The sequence below is a fragment of the Vombatus ursinus genome, unplaced genomic scaffold (genome assembly GCF_900497805.2).
Source record: "Vombatus ursinus unplaced genomic scaffold, bare-nosed wombat genome assembly UNPS02000749.1, whole genome shotgun sequence".
Lineage (NCBI taxonomy): Eukaryota > Metazoa > Chordata > Mammalia > Diprotodontia > Vombatidae > Vombatus > Vombatus ursinus.
The window spans coordinates 10,919,855-10,934,867 of NW_020940527.1; the positions used below are offsets into that span (position 1 = coordinate 10,919,855).

General features: G+C 44.1%; 1 protein-coding gene across 7 annotated transcripts in view; it reads left to right on the forward strand.

Annotated features, from left to right (window-relative positions):
* The window catches only part of ZMIZ1 (zinc finger MIZ-type containing 1), a 439,562-nt gene that overhangs the window by 338,789 nt on the left and 85,760 nt on the right, over positions 1-15,013 (forward strand). Inside the window, exon 1 of one of the 7 annotated variants that reach the window (XM_027858987.1) lies at positions 11,502-11,665. The exons of the other annotated variants lie outside the window; for them this stretch is intronic. Coding sequence (XP_027714788.1) covers positions 11,635-11,665 — 31 coding nt within the window. The 5' untranslated portion in view covers positions 11,502-11,634. Of the gene's footprint in view, positions 1-11,501; positions 11,666-15,013 lie in introns of those variants that run through there. 7 annotated transcript variants of the gene reach the window in all.

Genomic DNA, 15,013 nt, shown 5'->3' on the forward strand with positions numbered 1-15,013 from the left:
AGAGAGAGAGAGAGAGAGAGAGAGAGAGAGAGAGAGAGAGAGAGAGAAACAAACAGTGGGAGGGGGCAGTATAGTTACAGCAGAAAGTGCTGTTTGGAGAGGTAGTATGGGGCCAAAATATGAGAATGTGGGAAGCCCAGGGAAGTGTTTCAATGTGATTGAGCAGGCAGAACTCAGCCCTTACAGTTCTTGAGTGTTATGATGAGAGCCAGGCTTTAGAAAGATTTTCCAAAGTAATGCAAATATCCAAGAAGGAAAGACAGAATCTGGGGTAAACAAGCATGAATGGAATCACCTGGAATAGCTCAAGTTGGGTTCCCACGCTCCCAGCAGTTTCCCAGTTGCACCTGGACCCTCCCAGGCCGCCATGTTTTCCCAGCTGGTTCTCCAGCCATGAGTCACCAGCCAGTGCTGCCTTTGCTATCCCCTTTTTGTCAGATCATAGAGTTAGAGCTAGAGGGGGCCTCACAGGCAATTTAGTCCAACCCCTTCATTTTACAAATGAGGAAACTGAGGCCAAGGAGGTTAAGTGTAAGTGAGAGAGGCTGGAGTTTTACCCAGGTCCCCTGGCTTCCAAATCCAGTGTTTCTCCCGATGCCATGCTTGCCTGCCTTGTGTCGTGTTAATTTTTTACATACTCCATCAGAAACACAAAGTTGAAAGTCGGTTTCCTGTGAAGCCACACATGGTGATTAAACACTGCAGAGACCTAAACAAATGATGGTCTTCTAATCACTGTCTCTCTGCTGCCTGGAAGAACAACTGTCTCTGAAATAGAAAAGGATTGCAGAAGACTCCCATGTTCCCGCTCTTCCTACCCACCCCACACTTCTCTTTATCTCCCACTTGACCTGACTTGGCTTTGCTCCTTATAGCACTGAAGACATACATTTTCAGAACATTCATTAACTGTAGAGTCAAGAAAATTAACAGGGTAAAGTGGAAAGAATACTAGGCTTGGAATTAGAAGTCCTGGTTCAAATCACCTGGTTGAGCATTAGCTGTGCCACTAAGGGCAAGTTACATAATCTGGAAAAAAGAGGCAAATATTGTTTGCGCTGTTTACCTTCTAAGATAGCACTTTATAAATCTTAAAGTATCATAGAAGTGTGAGCTCTTGCTCTCCATAGAGCTAAATGTGGCTTAGGTTGATTCTTTCTCAGATTCTCCTCATGGAGATCTATAGAGAAAAGGACTCCTTCCTTGCTCCATATCTCTCTGAACCATTCTTCTGAGGTGGGGAAGGAATAGGCTGGTAGACATTGGAGTGTATTTCCATGGCAGGCTGTGTAATGTTCTTTTCTGTGAAGATCTGAGATTATTTAGCTGAGATCTTTCCTAGTATGGCATCTTCCAACTCTGTCCAACTTATCCATTCATTCGCCAAACGTTTATGAAGTGCTTCCTGGGTGCAAGGCAGTCTTCCTACAAGAGGAAAACAAAAACCAGCTCCTGCCCTCAGGGAGCTTACTTTCTCTTTGAGAAAGTCTTCTCTGACGCCTGCAGCTGGCACTCATCCTTCTTCTCTTCATCTCTACAGCCGTCATCTTCTGTTTCATTCATCTTGACCTTTAATTGCAAACTTTGTTGTGCTGTTCTCTGATTGGTGCATGGATGCTGTTTTGGTTTCCCCATGGGAACCTTAAGCTTCCTGAGGGCAGGGAACATTCTTCTCCTTCTTATGTATCCTACATATTACTGAGCACAGGACTGAGCCCCAAGTACACATCTGGATTTAACCAAATGGAAGTCACAAGATGGTTTCTTGCCCATCTTGCCCAACATTGAAGGGAAGCAAGCCCAAGTGTGATTTTTACTAATGTCCCAGGGTGATATGACCACCTTTTAAAAGTCTATACGGGGGCAGCTAGGTGGCGCAGTGGATAGAGCACCAGCCCTGAAGTCATGAGGACCTGAGTTCAAATCCGGCCTCAGACACATTTCCTAGCTGTGTGACTCTGGGCAAGTCACTTAACCCCAATAGCTTCAACAAAAAATAATAATAATAAAAATAAAAATCTATATGAAAAGTTCACAACTGAAAGGACCTGATTTCTCCTTCTGGTCATGGGAATATTTGATTCTGGTGCGCAAGAAGGCATTTCATAGACAATTTGGAAATGCACTGAGGATTGTTGAAGGTTGGCATCTGGGCTTGGGCCCAGGACAGGATTTTATTTTGAGACCTGTTGGTCTCTGCAAATAATAGGCTCATTGGAAATCCACACCTGCTCAGCTCACTCAGTATCTAATCTCAGGTTAATAATAACTAGTGTTATTATTATGCTAATTTAACTAATTTTTATTAAGCATATCATTAAATTATTTTATTTAATATTAATTTAGCTGTTTTTATTAAATTATCCATTTAATTATTCATTTAATTTTAATTTATTGAGTTAAAAACCATCCTTGTATTCTCATTTAGTGGAACTCAGATAGAAATGGTTGTTGGACAAGTCGCTATCCTGCTGTTATCTTTGGATATTCCGTGTTCTGTGAAATGTTCCCCAGGTGGCTAAAAATAACTACTACTTTTTATAGTTGAATGAAAGTGCTAGGATATCGGCTCTCTAGGGGTTTACTGAAAGCATCTCTGGGACAGTCTCTCCAGTTAACAGACAGGACAATGGGTATCATCTGTTCCTACCCTTTTTACACATGATCCGATTTCTTATTTAAATCTCACCGTTTTGAGAGGGGTTTTTTTTTTGTCCCACAGATTGGAGATTATGAGTATTTGGCATGGCCAATTACATAAAAATTTGTTCCTAGATTGTAACAGACTTATGCCATATCCCAATGATGGTAGTCCAAGGGGTTCAATGTGTGAGAATACTCCTGTACCAATGCAGTTTTATTGATCGAGTTCTCAAAAATATTTTAGGATCTAAATTTACAGCATGGAGGTTTGTCTTAGTGCCGTTTTAAGGTCAGCCTATAGTTTTAAGGTGGAACAGAAAACTGCACTCAGACTTTTGGGATACCTGTAGGTGAATGTATGTGAATGTATATATTGTAACTTGTATTGGATAGTGTGGCAAAATGCCTTTATAGCCATTATCTCATTTGATGCTCTCAAGAGCCCTATGAAATTGAAAGAGCTTGGATGGTCTAGTCCAGTGGCCCAAAAACTTTTGTGTCTCAGGACCCCTTTGCACTCTGAAAAATGATTGAGCACCCCCTTTCCTCAAAGAACTTTTGTTTTTGTGGGATTTAGCTCTAAATATTTGCTATGTTAGAAATTAAAACATTCTAATATTATCAAAATAATTTTGACCTCAAGGACTCCAGGGGTGGGGGAGTCCCTGGACCACATTGGAGGTTGCTGGTGTAGTAAAAGGAACATTCGATTTGAAATCCCAGGACCCGAGTGCAGTGCACATCTTGGCTCTGCTTCTCACTATCGATATGATCTTTGTCACTTCCTTTCTCTGGGCCTCAGTTTCCTTCTCTTTTAAAATGAAGGCCTTGGAGAAGATGACCACTCAGTTTCCTTCTTGTTCTATGACCTGTAATTTCCCATTTTACAGATGAGAAAAAGGCCAAGAAAGATTGAGTGGCGTACTCATTATCGCACCTTTATGGTATGTCAAAGGAAGAAGGAAATGAAAGCATTTTTTAAGGGCCTGCCATGTACCAGGCACTGCTAAGCACTTTACAAACATATCATTTGATCCTAACAATGCTGTGTCTAGATGCTATCATCATCATCATCATCATCATCATCATCATCATCACCATTTTACAGCTGAAGAGCTGAGGCAGAGAGAGCTTAAGCGACTTGCCCAGCGTCATACAGTTAGTAAGTGTCTGAGGGAAGATCTTCCTGACTCCAGGCCCAGTACTTTAAGCTAGGTTTTCTAGAATTCAAGCCTGGCACTCTCTCTACTATACTCCAAGCCTCCAATATAGGCTCTAGCATCAAGGCCCTCCAGTCCAGTATCAATTCACCTATCCATCCTTATCTCCTATGACTTCCTTTCCCATACTCCACATGCCAGCCAAATTGGACACTTCTCCTTCTTGTTCCTATTCTGCCTTCTCCTGTTTCTGTGCCTTTGCTGTCTTCGGTTTTGGGACTCAGAACCCCACCCTCCCATAGCCACTTGTTTCTCTGTCTTTTTTCCTCTCTTCTTCTCCTTCTCCTTCTCCTCTTTCTTCTTCTTCTTCTCCTTCTTCTTCTCCTCCTCCTCCTCTTTCTTTTTCTTCTCCTCCTTCTCCTCCTCCTCCTTCTCCTTCTTCTCCTACCAAATTAATAGTAGAGATAATTAGTGATGTAGGAAATCAGAGCAGTTTGATATCACATGGCTGGAAAGTCACAGAAAGCTTCATGGAGGAGCTGGGGCTTGTATGGACAGAGGAGAAAAAAAGAATTATGGGTGAGGCTTGAGCAAAAGCCCTGAGGTAGAAACATGTAGGATATTGTTTGGCTGAGAAACAGGGATACTGAGGGGCCCAGCCTCGTTGGTGGAGAGGTTTTGTTTCATGCTACAATGTGAGTGAGAAGACTAGAGAGGTAAATTAGAGCCACATTCTGAAGGGATTCGAATGCCAGGCGAAGATAGAACGTGTTACTTGGGGATTTTCAGTGTCATAAAAAAAGAATTAATTACTTGTTTGGTCCCAGCATCATTCTGAGAGAATGAATTATAGAATCTCAGAGTTGGTGAGGGATCTTAAAAATAATTTAGTCCCACTTTCCTCCGAGTGCAGGAATCCCTTCTGCACCATTGCTGATAGGTGGTTTAATTTTACCTCTGCTTGAATAACACCATTGATGGAGAGCTCACTGACATAAACACGGTTCCTGTACCCTGGGGGAGGTTATGCTTTGAGACACGATGTATTGATGTAGATTAAAAAAAACGTATATAGGACATATAGGTAGGCCTTACTTTATGTCACATACGTGTTCCTGGGAAAGGTTATATGTAAATTGACTTTTATTGAATGCACTAAGGAGGTTTGGTATTTAAAGGAATCCTGTGGGTAATCATTTGATCTTGCAAAAAAATCTTTTTATGATATGAATGATCTTCCCTCTCAAAAAGAAAAAAACAAATCTCATTTACCTATCAAACTTGATCTGTTTTATGAATTCAGATTGTTTTATGTCTGGTTTTCCTAGAGTTGGGCCCACTTGTACTTAATAAAAATAGGTTAGAGGATTCACTAGATGCTAAAGATAAATATTGAATATCTCTCAGGGAGAGTAGAGCCCATGTGGGAGTAGTGAAACTCAGCCTTGTATTTAAAGCCACCAGTTCAAGTCTATGGGTATTTATGGAGCTCTTTGCTAAGTGCCTGAGGGATACAAGCAGGGTTGTGCTGGAGCCATCTGGAACTGGCTCATGAGAGCTGATTGTTAAATTTTCAGTGTGAATATTTACACTTCAGATGCTGGCAAACACTACAAACCAGAGCTTGATTGTTTTGCTTTATTGATTGTTTAGATACAAGGACGAACAGAAAAAATGTCAATCATGCACATTAAACTTAAAAATGGGCTTAGATTCTTATAATCTAGCTTAGATTCTTATAATCTAGCCAATAGCTTACTGTTCAGACTCCTTAAGAGTTTGTCCAATATGACAGATGTTCTAATAAATCTTGTAAAAAAAAATAAACTTAAAAATGTATCCTGCATACATGGTTCTTTGTTTTCTCCAGAGAGCCAGTTGTTAAACCTTTACCGGTACACACTGGTACAAGAGAGCATTAATTATATGATCTTTAAGAATCTATTATTATATGAAAAGATGTTGTCAGAAAGGCAAAGCTAACATTCATCAAACAATAGCATACCCTTCAAAAAATGAACAGCAGGAACAACATAACGAAAAATAAGGTCAACTGAAATGTAATCGCCTATCAGAATGTGCAGTGCATACTTTTGGAGGGTCAGAAAGGAGAGAGATCAGTACTAGCCAGATGACTCCTCATCCTTACTGCTAGCAGGACTCAGGGACACTCCAAGATTGAAGTCTGTGTGGCCACAGTGCTGATGGCAGATATATATCCATGTGCAGCCCAGAACAGAATCAATAGATGAAACACTCTCCCATCATTTGGATATGTGGTAAAGCACCATAGATGGAGATGAGAAACTTGGAGGTGATTGGATAGTAATCACAGTAGGACCACCAACAGAAGGGTGAGAATATAGAAGCTCCAGGATAATTTGGAGGGACAGGAAGGACCCTTCCTTATTTGCCCATTCTGATGGTGGGGACTGAGTGGGGTTGTCATAGTAGCACTGGCCTGAGTACCTGGAAACACTCTTTTTCTTCAGTGCCCCACTCTTGCAGAATAGACACCAATCTTCAGCCAGTGGTCACTGTCTGCCTCTTCTTCCTGATTCTGAGGAATCAGAGCTGGTCTGAGTCATGCTGACCTGAAAACTCTACAGATGGACGGAAGCCTAGTCAGCTAGCAATACTGGTCTTTCCTCTTGGCCTCTTTCTTCCTTGTCAGTCTCTGGTTCTCTTCCTCATTCTCCATCTTGAACTTCATGCCCTCCCAGGTCCGTCTCAGTAACAATACACCCAGTGATACATACAGCGTGAATTTTGAGTACAAGTGAAAACAAGTGGTTGGCCCTTGGATTTACCTGGTTTTATTTTACAGACGGAAGAAACTGAGTCCCAGAGATGGAGAGTGATTTGCCCCCTAGGTCTGTTGACCTTCAGCTCATAGCTATTAATTTCTATGTCTTTGTGTATTTTCTCTATAACTGGTCACTAACAGGGATGGAAATTTCTTTCTGCTAAGGGAGAAGTTGTTTCCATGGGAATTTTAGGTGAGTCTTGTGGGTTCCTTTTGCTAAGTCCTGAAATATGAAGCAGGCATTTTTACCGGGAGGCTAAGTGCCTCTTCTTGCTCAGTGAATGTATCTGGACAGTAATAAAACCAGCAGTAACAGCATAGGCATCCTTTTTTAAGTTTGCAGTGTTTCTAGCTGTTTGTGATTATTTCCCTTGACCTGTGTCCCCTCGGTGCAGGACAGAAATTAAAATTCAGAGGTGTCACATCTGATCCATCTCTTCATTTGTGATACAAGGGATCACAGACCAGGAGCAGTGAAGGGACCTACCTCAAGGCACACAGCGAATTAGGAGAGGCGGGCAGAAGTAGATCACAAACCTGCTTCCCAGGCTCACGCTTTTGACAGATCAGACCGCATCTCTCTGTGCATCTCAGGTTTCCTGCTCATTGCCAGAGTTAGCATTCTGGTTTGGCTAAAGAGCACAGGAAACAACTCCCAAAGTCTCTGCCTCCTGGGCTTGGAAGCGGTGGAGACCAAACTCAAGCTGCGGGCCCTGCCTGCTGACTCCACCACCTGCCGGCTGGCCTGGCACGCATCCCCCTGGCTGGGAAGCCCATGGGCTAGCAAGGTGCAAATGGAAACAGCAGCTGAATGGGATGGGGCAGCAGCAGCATGAGGTCTCAGACTCTGCCGCGCTGTGGACACACTTAACGCAGACTGCCTCTGCAGGCTTCTCTGTAGTTTCTCCCCACAGGGACTAGGATAGGAGGTAGAAAACGTATTTTGGGGGACAAGAGAATCAGCCAATCCAGGCAACCACCTACTCTGTCTATGTCTAGTGGTCTAAAGCATCTTTGACCCTTTCCATAAACCTGTAAGGAATGTCACCCTTGGCTGAGGGTAGAGCTATCATCCACTCCTTGAGATAGGCAGCTGCCTTCTCAGAAGCCCAGCTTTAACAGACTCCATCTTTATGGACACAAAGCCCTAAATCAAATGGGTAGGATTTGGGGGCAGGGGGCTATTTATATTAGCACTCAGAGGTTTCTTGGTGGTTTTTTTTTACTGATTTTTTTATTTTTACACCATTGTCCCTTTCGCTTTCTCCCATTACAACTTGTTACAAGAAAAGTTTAGTTAATCAAAACAAATCAGCACATTGACTATGTATGAGTGCATGCCTCCTTCTGCACCGGTGGTACACCACCTGTCTGTCTGAAGGAGGGAGGTATGCTTCACTTCCAGTCTTCAGAAATCAAAATTGGTCATTGTAATGATCAGAGTTATGATTTCTTTCAAGGATACTTTCCATCACTGCAGTCATCATGTGGACTGTTTTCTAGGTTCTTATTTCACTCTGTATCAAACCGTAGGACTTTACATATCACATTATCCAATTTCCCAATTTTACTGGTGAAGGAACTGAGGCTCAGAGAGGTACTAACTTGCTCAAGATCACCCAGGCAGTAGGGAGAGTGAGGATTTGAACTCAGGTCCTTTTGACTCCAAATCCACTTCTCTTTTCATTGCACCGCATTGCCTTCTAAGTTCACAATAATCTTCATGAGTTTTTCCAAATTCTTCATATTCATCATTTCTTTTTCAGTTGTTGTTCAGTCTTGTCTGACTCTTTCTGACCCCATTTGGGGTTTTCTTGGCAAAGACACTGGAGGGGGTTGCCATTTCCTTCTCCAGCTCACTTTACAGATGAGGAAACTGAGGCAAACAGGGTTAAGTGACTTGCCCAGAATCATACAGCTAGTAAATGTCTTAAGGCTGGATTTGAACTCAATCAGATTTGAATTCATGAAGATGACTCTCCCCAGGCCTGGTGCTCTATGCACTATGGCGCCACCTAGCTGCAGTAATATTCTGTCATATTCATATACCGTAATCTGTTCAGCCGTTCCCTGATCAATGACCACTCACTTTACCTTCAGTTCTTTGTCACCATCAAAAAAAAAAAAAAAATGTTCTTCAAATATTTTTGTAATTGTACCTGTCTTACTTCTTGAAATAGGAGACCATGGGCTAGGAAAGCTCCTCTTCCACACTTTCCTCTCCCCTCCCTACCCCCCCTCCATTCTGTTCACTCAGTTTAGGGACCTTGTATCCATAGAGCCTTTATGATAAAAGTCCACTAAAGCCAGACTCCTGAGAGGACAGATGCCCATTTCAGAAGAGTGGATGCTAGCTCTGTCCTCAGCCAAAGCTGAAATTCCTTACATGCCTCCAGAAAGGGACAAAGAGAAAGACCTTTAGACATAGACAGAGTAGGTGGCTGCCTGGATAGGCTGATTTCTTGTCTCCAGAAATGTTTCCTACCTCTTATCATAGCCCCTGATGAGAGAATAATAGTCACCGATACCATTAGACTCATTTCTTCTCATCTTGGAGAGCTTCTCTGGGTCTCCCCTACTAGAACACAGAGACCCTTGAGAGATAGGCAACATTTTAAGGCATCATTCACTAAGGTTAGCAAAAATTGATTGCCGTTCCTCTGAGAGCGAGACTATACAGACCCTGGTGTGGAGAGAGGAATGCTCATTTAGTCACAGTATTGTCTAGGATTGGCCCTCGGCACATGGCTAGAGGACCCAGTGAGAGTGGTTTGGGGAGTTAGGAGACTGGCTGACCTCCCTTGATCCAGAGGAAGAAGCAGCTTGGAGGACTGTGCCCACATAGGAAGGGCCAGGGCTCAGATGGCAAGGACGCTTGGGCTAGGATTGCTGCCCACCAACCACTGAGGAACAGGCATGAAATGTGTCATCTTAGCATCCAGCTTGAAACCAGGGTCCTCCCATCCAGACCCCAAGGTTTCAAGTATTCAGAAAAGCAGCTTGTGGATTTTTCAGTATGAAGGGGAGGGTTTGAACTGAGACTTCATCGAGGGGATCCAGCCTCCCTTCGGTTGTTGGTTAAATGAGGTCCTACCCCTCTTCCCTCCCTTCTTTTTTTCCCTCTACTGTTAGGAGGAGGATTCATTTAACTGAACTGAACCAGGCTGGCTGTGAGACCTCAGAAAAAAGTAAATTACCCAGGGAAGAAATTGATTCCCTTATAAACCTTCTTTACCCCCCTCCAGCTCCTCAAGAAAGAGCGGTTGGCAATAGGTATTTAGCCCCAAGGAAGTACTGTACGTGCAGAATATAAAACACCAGCTTCAGAGCCAAAATTCACTTGGATGAAGGCTGGGGAGCCAGGCTCTTGTGGCGTCTGGCCTGAATAGCTCCCGTTGTTCGGTGGGGAGGATTTTGGCTGTCAGGCAGGCTCTTAGTCTGGTAAAAAATAAAAAAGCCACCCAAAAAGAGGGCATTGGGGAATCAATAGCAATACAGTTGACCTTATTCCACCCCGTCGCTGGGGTGTGGCTGTTCTCATTCCAAGCATCTGTGATGCGTCCCTGTCTACTGCCCCTGCATCTGGAATCTGGGCCCAGGAAAGCCAAGGTCAGGAGCTGCCTCCTTCCCTGACAGTCTGTTGGGCACCAGTTTGTATTAGCTGTCTGGGAGAAGAGTAATGTTTTCTGGTCCCACCTGGCCCCTGAGAGGGACAGAGGTGAGTGAGCAGCGCCAGTCTTATATGGGAAAGAACCAGTGCTAACTAATGTCAGAATAAAGTGCATGGAGTCCCAGGAGCCTTGTCTCTATTCTACCACTTGCTGGGGGACCTCTTAAATACCTTAACTTTTCTGAACCTCAGTTTCTTCATCTGTAAAATGAGTGTTCAACTAAAGGATCTAAAAAATTTGTATTGGATAGCATTTGTTTTTATTGTACCTACACTTGCCAATGTATTCTATCTCCTCCACTCCTCCAGGCAGATGACCTATCTCTTAAGGCTTCTTCCAGCTTTAAAATTCTTATGTTCCTATGCATACCAAAATTCCATCACATTTTCCACTGATAGGAGAGGTTTACCATACCTGCTGATCTCCTCCTTAAACCTTTCTCATACCAAACCATCACCCCGCCCCTTACCCCCAAGTCAGAGGAGAATGAAATGGAAGAACTTGCAAGGTATTTGTTATTGTTTAGTTTGAGGGTTTTTCAGATTGGACCTATAGAAATACCCTTTCTTTATCAATGCCAGTTAGGACCTACTTTGCAGCTTATGGTCTTAGAAGAGACACCTAGGGTCCTAAAAGGTTACATGATTTGTCCAGGATCACAGAGCCAACCTGAGTCAGAGGCAAAATTTGAATCCAGGGCTTCCTGACTCCCAGGCTAGCCCTCTATTCGTGTTATAAGGTTAAAGTGGCTATTGTTCTAAGTAGTCTCCTTTGGATAGAAATATACAGCCTACTAGTTGTGAGTAGGGCAATGTTTTTTAATAATTATCAGACAGATAGCCAAGGGGAAATTTTGAAATGAGCAAGAGAAGTTCTCTTGGTTGGATGGAGAATGGGGCTATGATTTTCTTAAAACTCTTAGGGGTGAGGGAGAGACAGAAACAGAGAAACACTGGGTAGAAGAGAGGGAGGGAGAGAGAGAGAGAGAGAGAGAAATCCAACCCGTTTGACAGTCTTCTATGAGCCTGTGCTATCCTGTCCAGCTGCCCCAACATTTGGCCAGGGTAAGGGATGGACAAACCGGTTTGGAAGACAGCCTGGCCCTCCTTCAGGGCTCTGCAGAGTTCAGTTCACATAACAAGGAGTTCACACGCCTGAAGACTCTTGAACGGTGCCAGCTAAACTCTTAGGGAGAGGGGGAACGGAGCTGTGTCCTGCGCTGAGCTGTGTGTGGTGTGTGCTCAGGGTGTGCGAGAGACAAACAGACCTGATCTGTGGGGTGACCTCCACCTCCTGTTCTGCCCGAGAGATATCGGGTGGCCCAGAACAGCTGTGAGACGGACAGGAGCAAGAGATGGCAGGGCCTGCAGACCAAACAGAAGCAGGTAGGGCTTGGGTTTGGGGATGGAAAAAAGAGGGGCAGGGGTGGGGTTAATTCAGCCCCAGGGCTGAATTGGCACCAGTTTGTATTAGCTGTCTGGGAGAAGAGTAATGTTTTCTGCTGAAAATTGCTTTTAATTGCTAGCCTACATCGTAGGAAGAAGGCATGACATGGTAAAAGAGAGAGAAAAGCTAGAAACGGCACAAACAAAAAGCCAGATACTGTTGATCTCCTCCACCATAGCAGCAGCTATGACTTCATTGCCTTCGTTTGTTCGTTAAGCAAGAGGAGGGATTTAGCCTCCAGGGAAAACTGCCCAGACTCATCTTCCAGGACTCAGCAAAAACAACCCACGGGGTTCACCGAAACCCTCAAGGAAACAATTTCCCCTCAAGCAGGAAGAAATCTCCACCTTCCGCCCTTTCATTTGGAACAACGACAGTCATATCAGTCCCTGGCAGTTGTAGGCTCTGGTCATGATTCTACCTGTAAATTATCATGTGACTCTGGGTAAGTCACTCTCACTTTCTGGGCCTAACTTTAAAAAAAAAAAAAAACAGATCTAGATGACTCTAAGGGCTGATCTCCTGTTTCTTACTTTAGATGACAACACACCTCTACAAATATGGAGCTTTCTTTCATCAAGGTGTGTGTAGTTACTAAGGAGTTGGAGGGCATCAATCTGGGGACTAGGTGAGAAAGGAGCCTGGGCATGACCAGGAAGGAGAAAGCCAAGAGGAAAGACAAGAATGGCCAGCTTATCATACTTTAGCTCTATCCATAGTCAGAAATGTTTCCAGGTCAGTGTGACTCAGACCATTTCTTGCTTCCATAGGGGGATAAGGGAAGGGAGGCAGAGATTGGCTGGTGGGTGAGGGTGGTACATGCAATAGTCTTGGAGTAAAAGAAACATTATCGTCATCATCATGCTGCTTTACACTTAGAGTAAGAACGCAGGATGGAAAAGTAGAAAAAGCATTGCACTTGAGTTGCAACCCTGACATTTACGTCTTTGGGCAAGGTCTGTAACTTCCCATGGCCTCAGTTTTCTTTGTGGCAAAATAAAATGAAAAGATAAGACTAGATGATCCCTTTTAACTCTAAATCCTGTGGTTTATAATCTGGCTTTTAGTCCCAGTTCAGCCACTTACTGTGTAACTATAGGCCTCAGTTTCCTCATCAGCACCATGGCAGTCATTTGTTTAAAGCTTGCTTGAAAGAGCTTTTGCCGTTATTAGATTGTTAGCTCATCGGGTCCTCATTGGGAGACGGTTGCCCCTCCTCCCCCTCTCAGGTTGGGTTGGCTTTCTCTGCCCAGCAGTCCCCGTCCTTGGGCATTTCTGGAAGAGGAAGAAGTCTTCTGGGATGTCATGGCATCTCACTTACCTTCCCTCAGCTCAGTCAAGAAAGTTTTCCAGTGTTACTACTGGTTTTGAGTTTAGTGTATCTGGAAGTATACCCTTTCTCAGATGTCTTGAAAAAAGTACTTTGTGAGTAATATGGCATTGTATAAATAGACGCCAATCCTATTAGCTTTATGTCCAGCTCTTGAAGGGTTGTTATGCCCCTTATCTCTCTTGATCCCCAGGCCAGTTGGGGAGCTCTCTCTCTCTCTCTTTCTCTCTGTCTTTTCTCTTCCTCTCTCTCTTTTCTCTTCTTTTCTCTCTCTGTCTCTCTCTTTTCTCTTCTCTCTCTCTCTCTCTCACTCACACAAACACACACACACACACACACACACTTCATAGATGAGGAAACTAGCCCCAGAGAAAGTCATTTGCCCATGGTCACATTGCTAGGAAATGGCCCAATGGGGCCCCGAACCCCAGCTTTCTGGCTCTTCATCCAGTGCCAGTTAACAAGCTTTTAAAGTTACTTTTGATGTGCTGGACTGTCTTTCTCAGCTTCTTTGAGTTCTTTTGTTCTCTGTGTGATTTTTCCCCTTGGGAGAAGATCTGAGTGGATGAAGGAGACTTGGTTCGGTGTTTGGGGCTTCCTTCATTTCTGGGTTAGTTCTGTTTCTAGGCCACCATACAGAGTGAAGGCTACAGAAAATTCAGTTCTGCATTTGGCTTGGGAGTGGAATAGAGTAATAATTCCTCAGATATTTAAATTATGCCAAGGGGTCACCACAGTTTGGATCATTCCCACTGGAGGGTAGATAGAGATGCAAGGATGAACCAGAGGACTTTGGGTATGCACCTTACTGAAAGGAAATTGTTTCTAATCAGAGTCTGGGGCCAGGAGGGGCCCTTTTCTCATATAATCAGAATCTGTATCCCCCTGTCTCCTCCACTCAGACTGATTCATCCATGGTATGCACTGCAGGAAACAAACCCCACCACCATGGGTCAGCTGGACGCCTTGACATCTCTCTGCTAATTCTTCATTTAGGGATAAGAGTAGTGAAGGGAAGCCAGACTTTGATGGAAAGCACAAGGTCCTAGAGGACCTGCAGCCTCTGCTTCTCACTCCCTGGTGACTTTAGGCAAGTGCCTAAATCTCTCTAGGCCTCAATTTCTGCATCAGTAAAGTGAAAGTGTTGGACTTCGTGACCTCAGAGGTCCCTTCCAGCTCAAAATCTGTGACTCGAGGTACTCTCAGTTGCTAACTTCCTCAGGCAAAAAGCAGGAGACACTTCCTACCAGATATCCCCGTGACAGGCGCGGTCACATAAAATTTCCAGTGTAAGCTCCCTGAAACGCTGGCTATCTTTCCTTTTTGACGTCTACACTGACTTCTCCGGGCCGCTGTTTCCTCCTCAGTAAAATGAGGCACTTTGACTAGATGACCTTTAATATCTCTTCTGGCTCTCGATCTGTGTTCCTTTACCATGTTCGCCCACACTTCCCGCATCTTAGAGAGCAGGTATTGGGGCTGGATGGCGCTGCCCAAGGCTGTCTCTGTGGTTTACCCCCTTTGTTTAAAGCTTGCTTGAAAGAGCTTTTGCCGTTATTGGATTGTTAGCTCATCGGGTCCTCACTGGAAGACGGTTGCCCATCCTCCCCCTCTCAGGTTGGGTTGGCTTTGTCTGCCCAGCAGTCCCGGTCCTTGGGCATTTCTGGAAGAGGAAGAAGTCTTCTGGGATGTCATGGCATCTCACTTACCTTCCCTCAGCTCAGTCAAGAAAGTTTTCCAGTGTTACTACTGGGGGCAGCTAGGTGGTGCAGTGGATTGAGCACTGACCCTGAAGTCAGGTGGACCTGAGTTCAAAATGACCTCAGACCAAACACTTGATACTTACTAGCTGTATGATCTTAGGTAAGTCACTTAACCCCAATTGCCTAAAAAAACAAAACAAAACACCACACACACACACACACACACACACACACACACACACACACACACACAC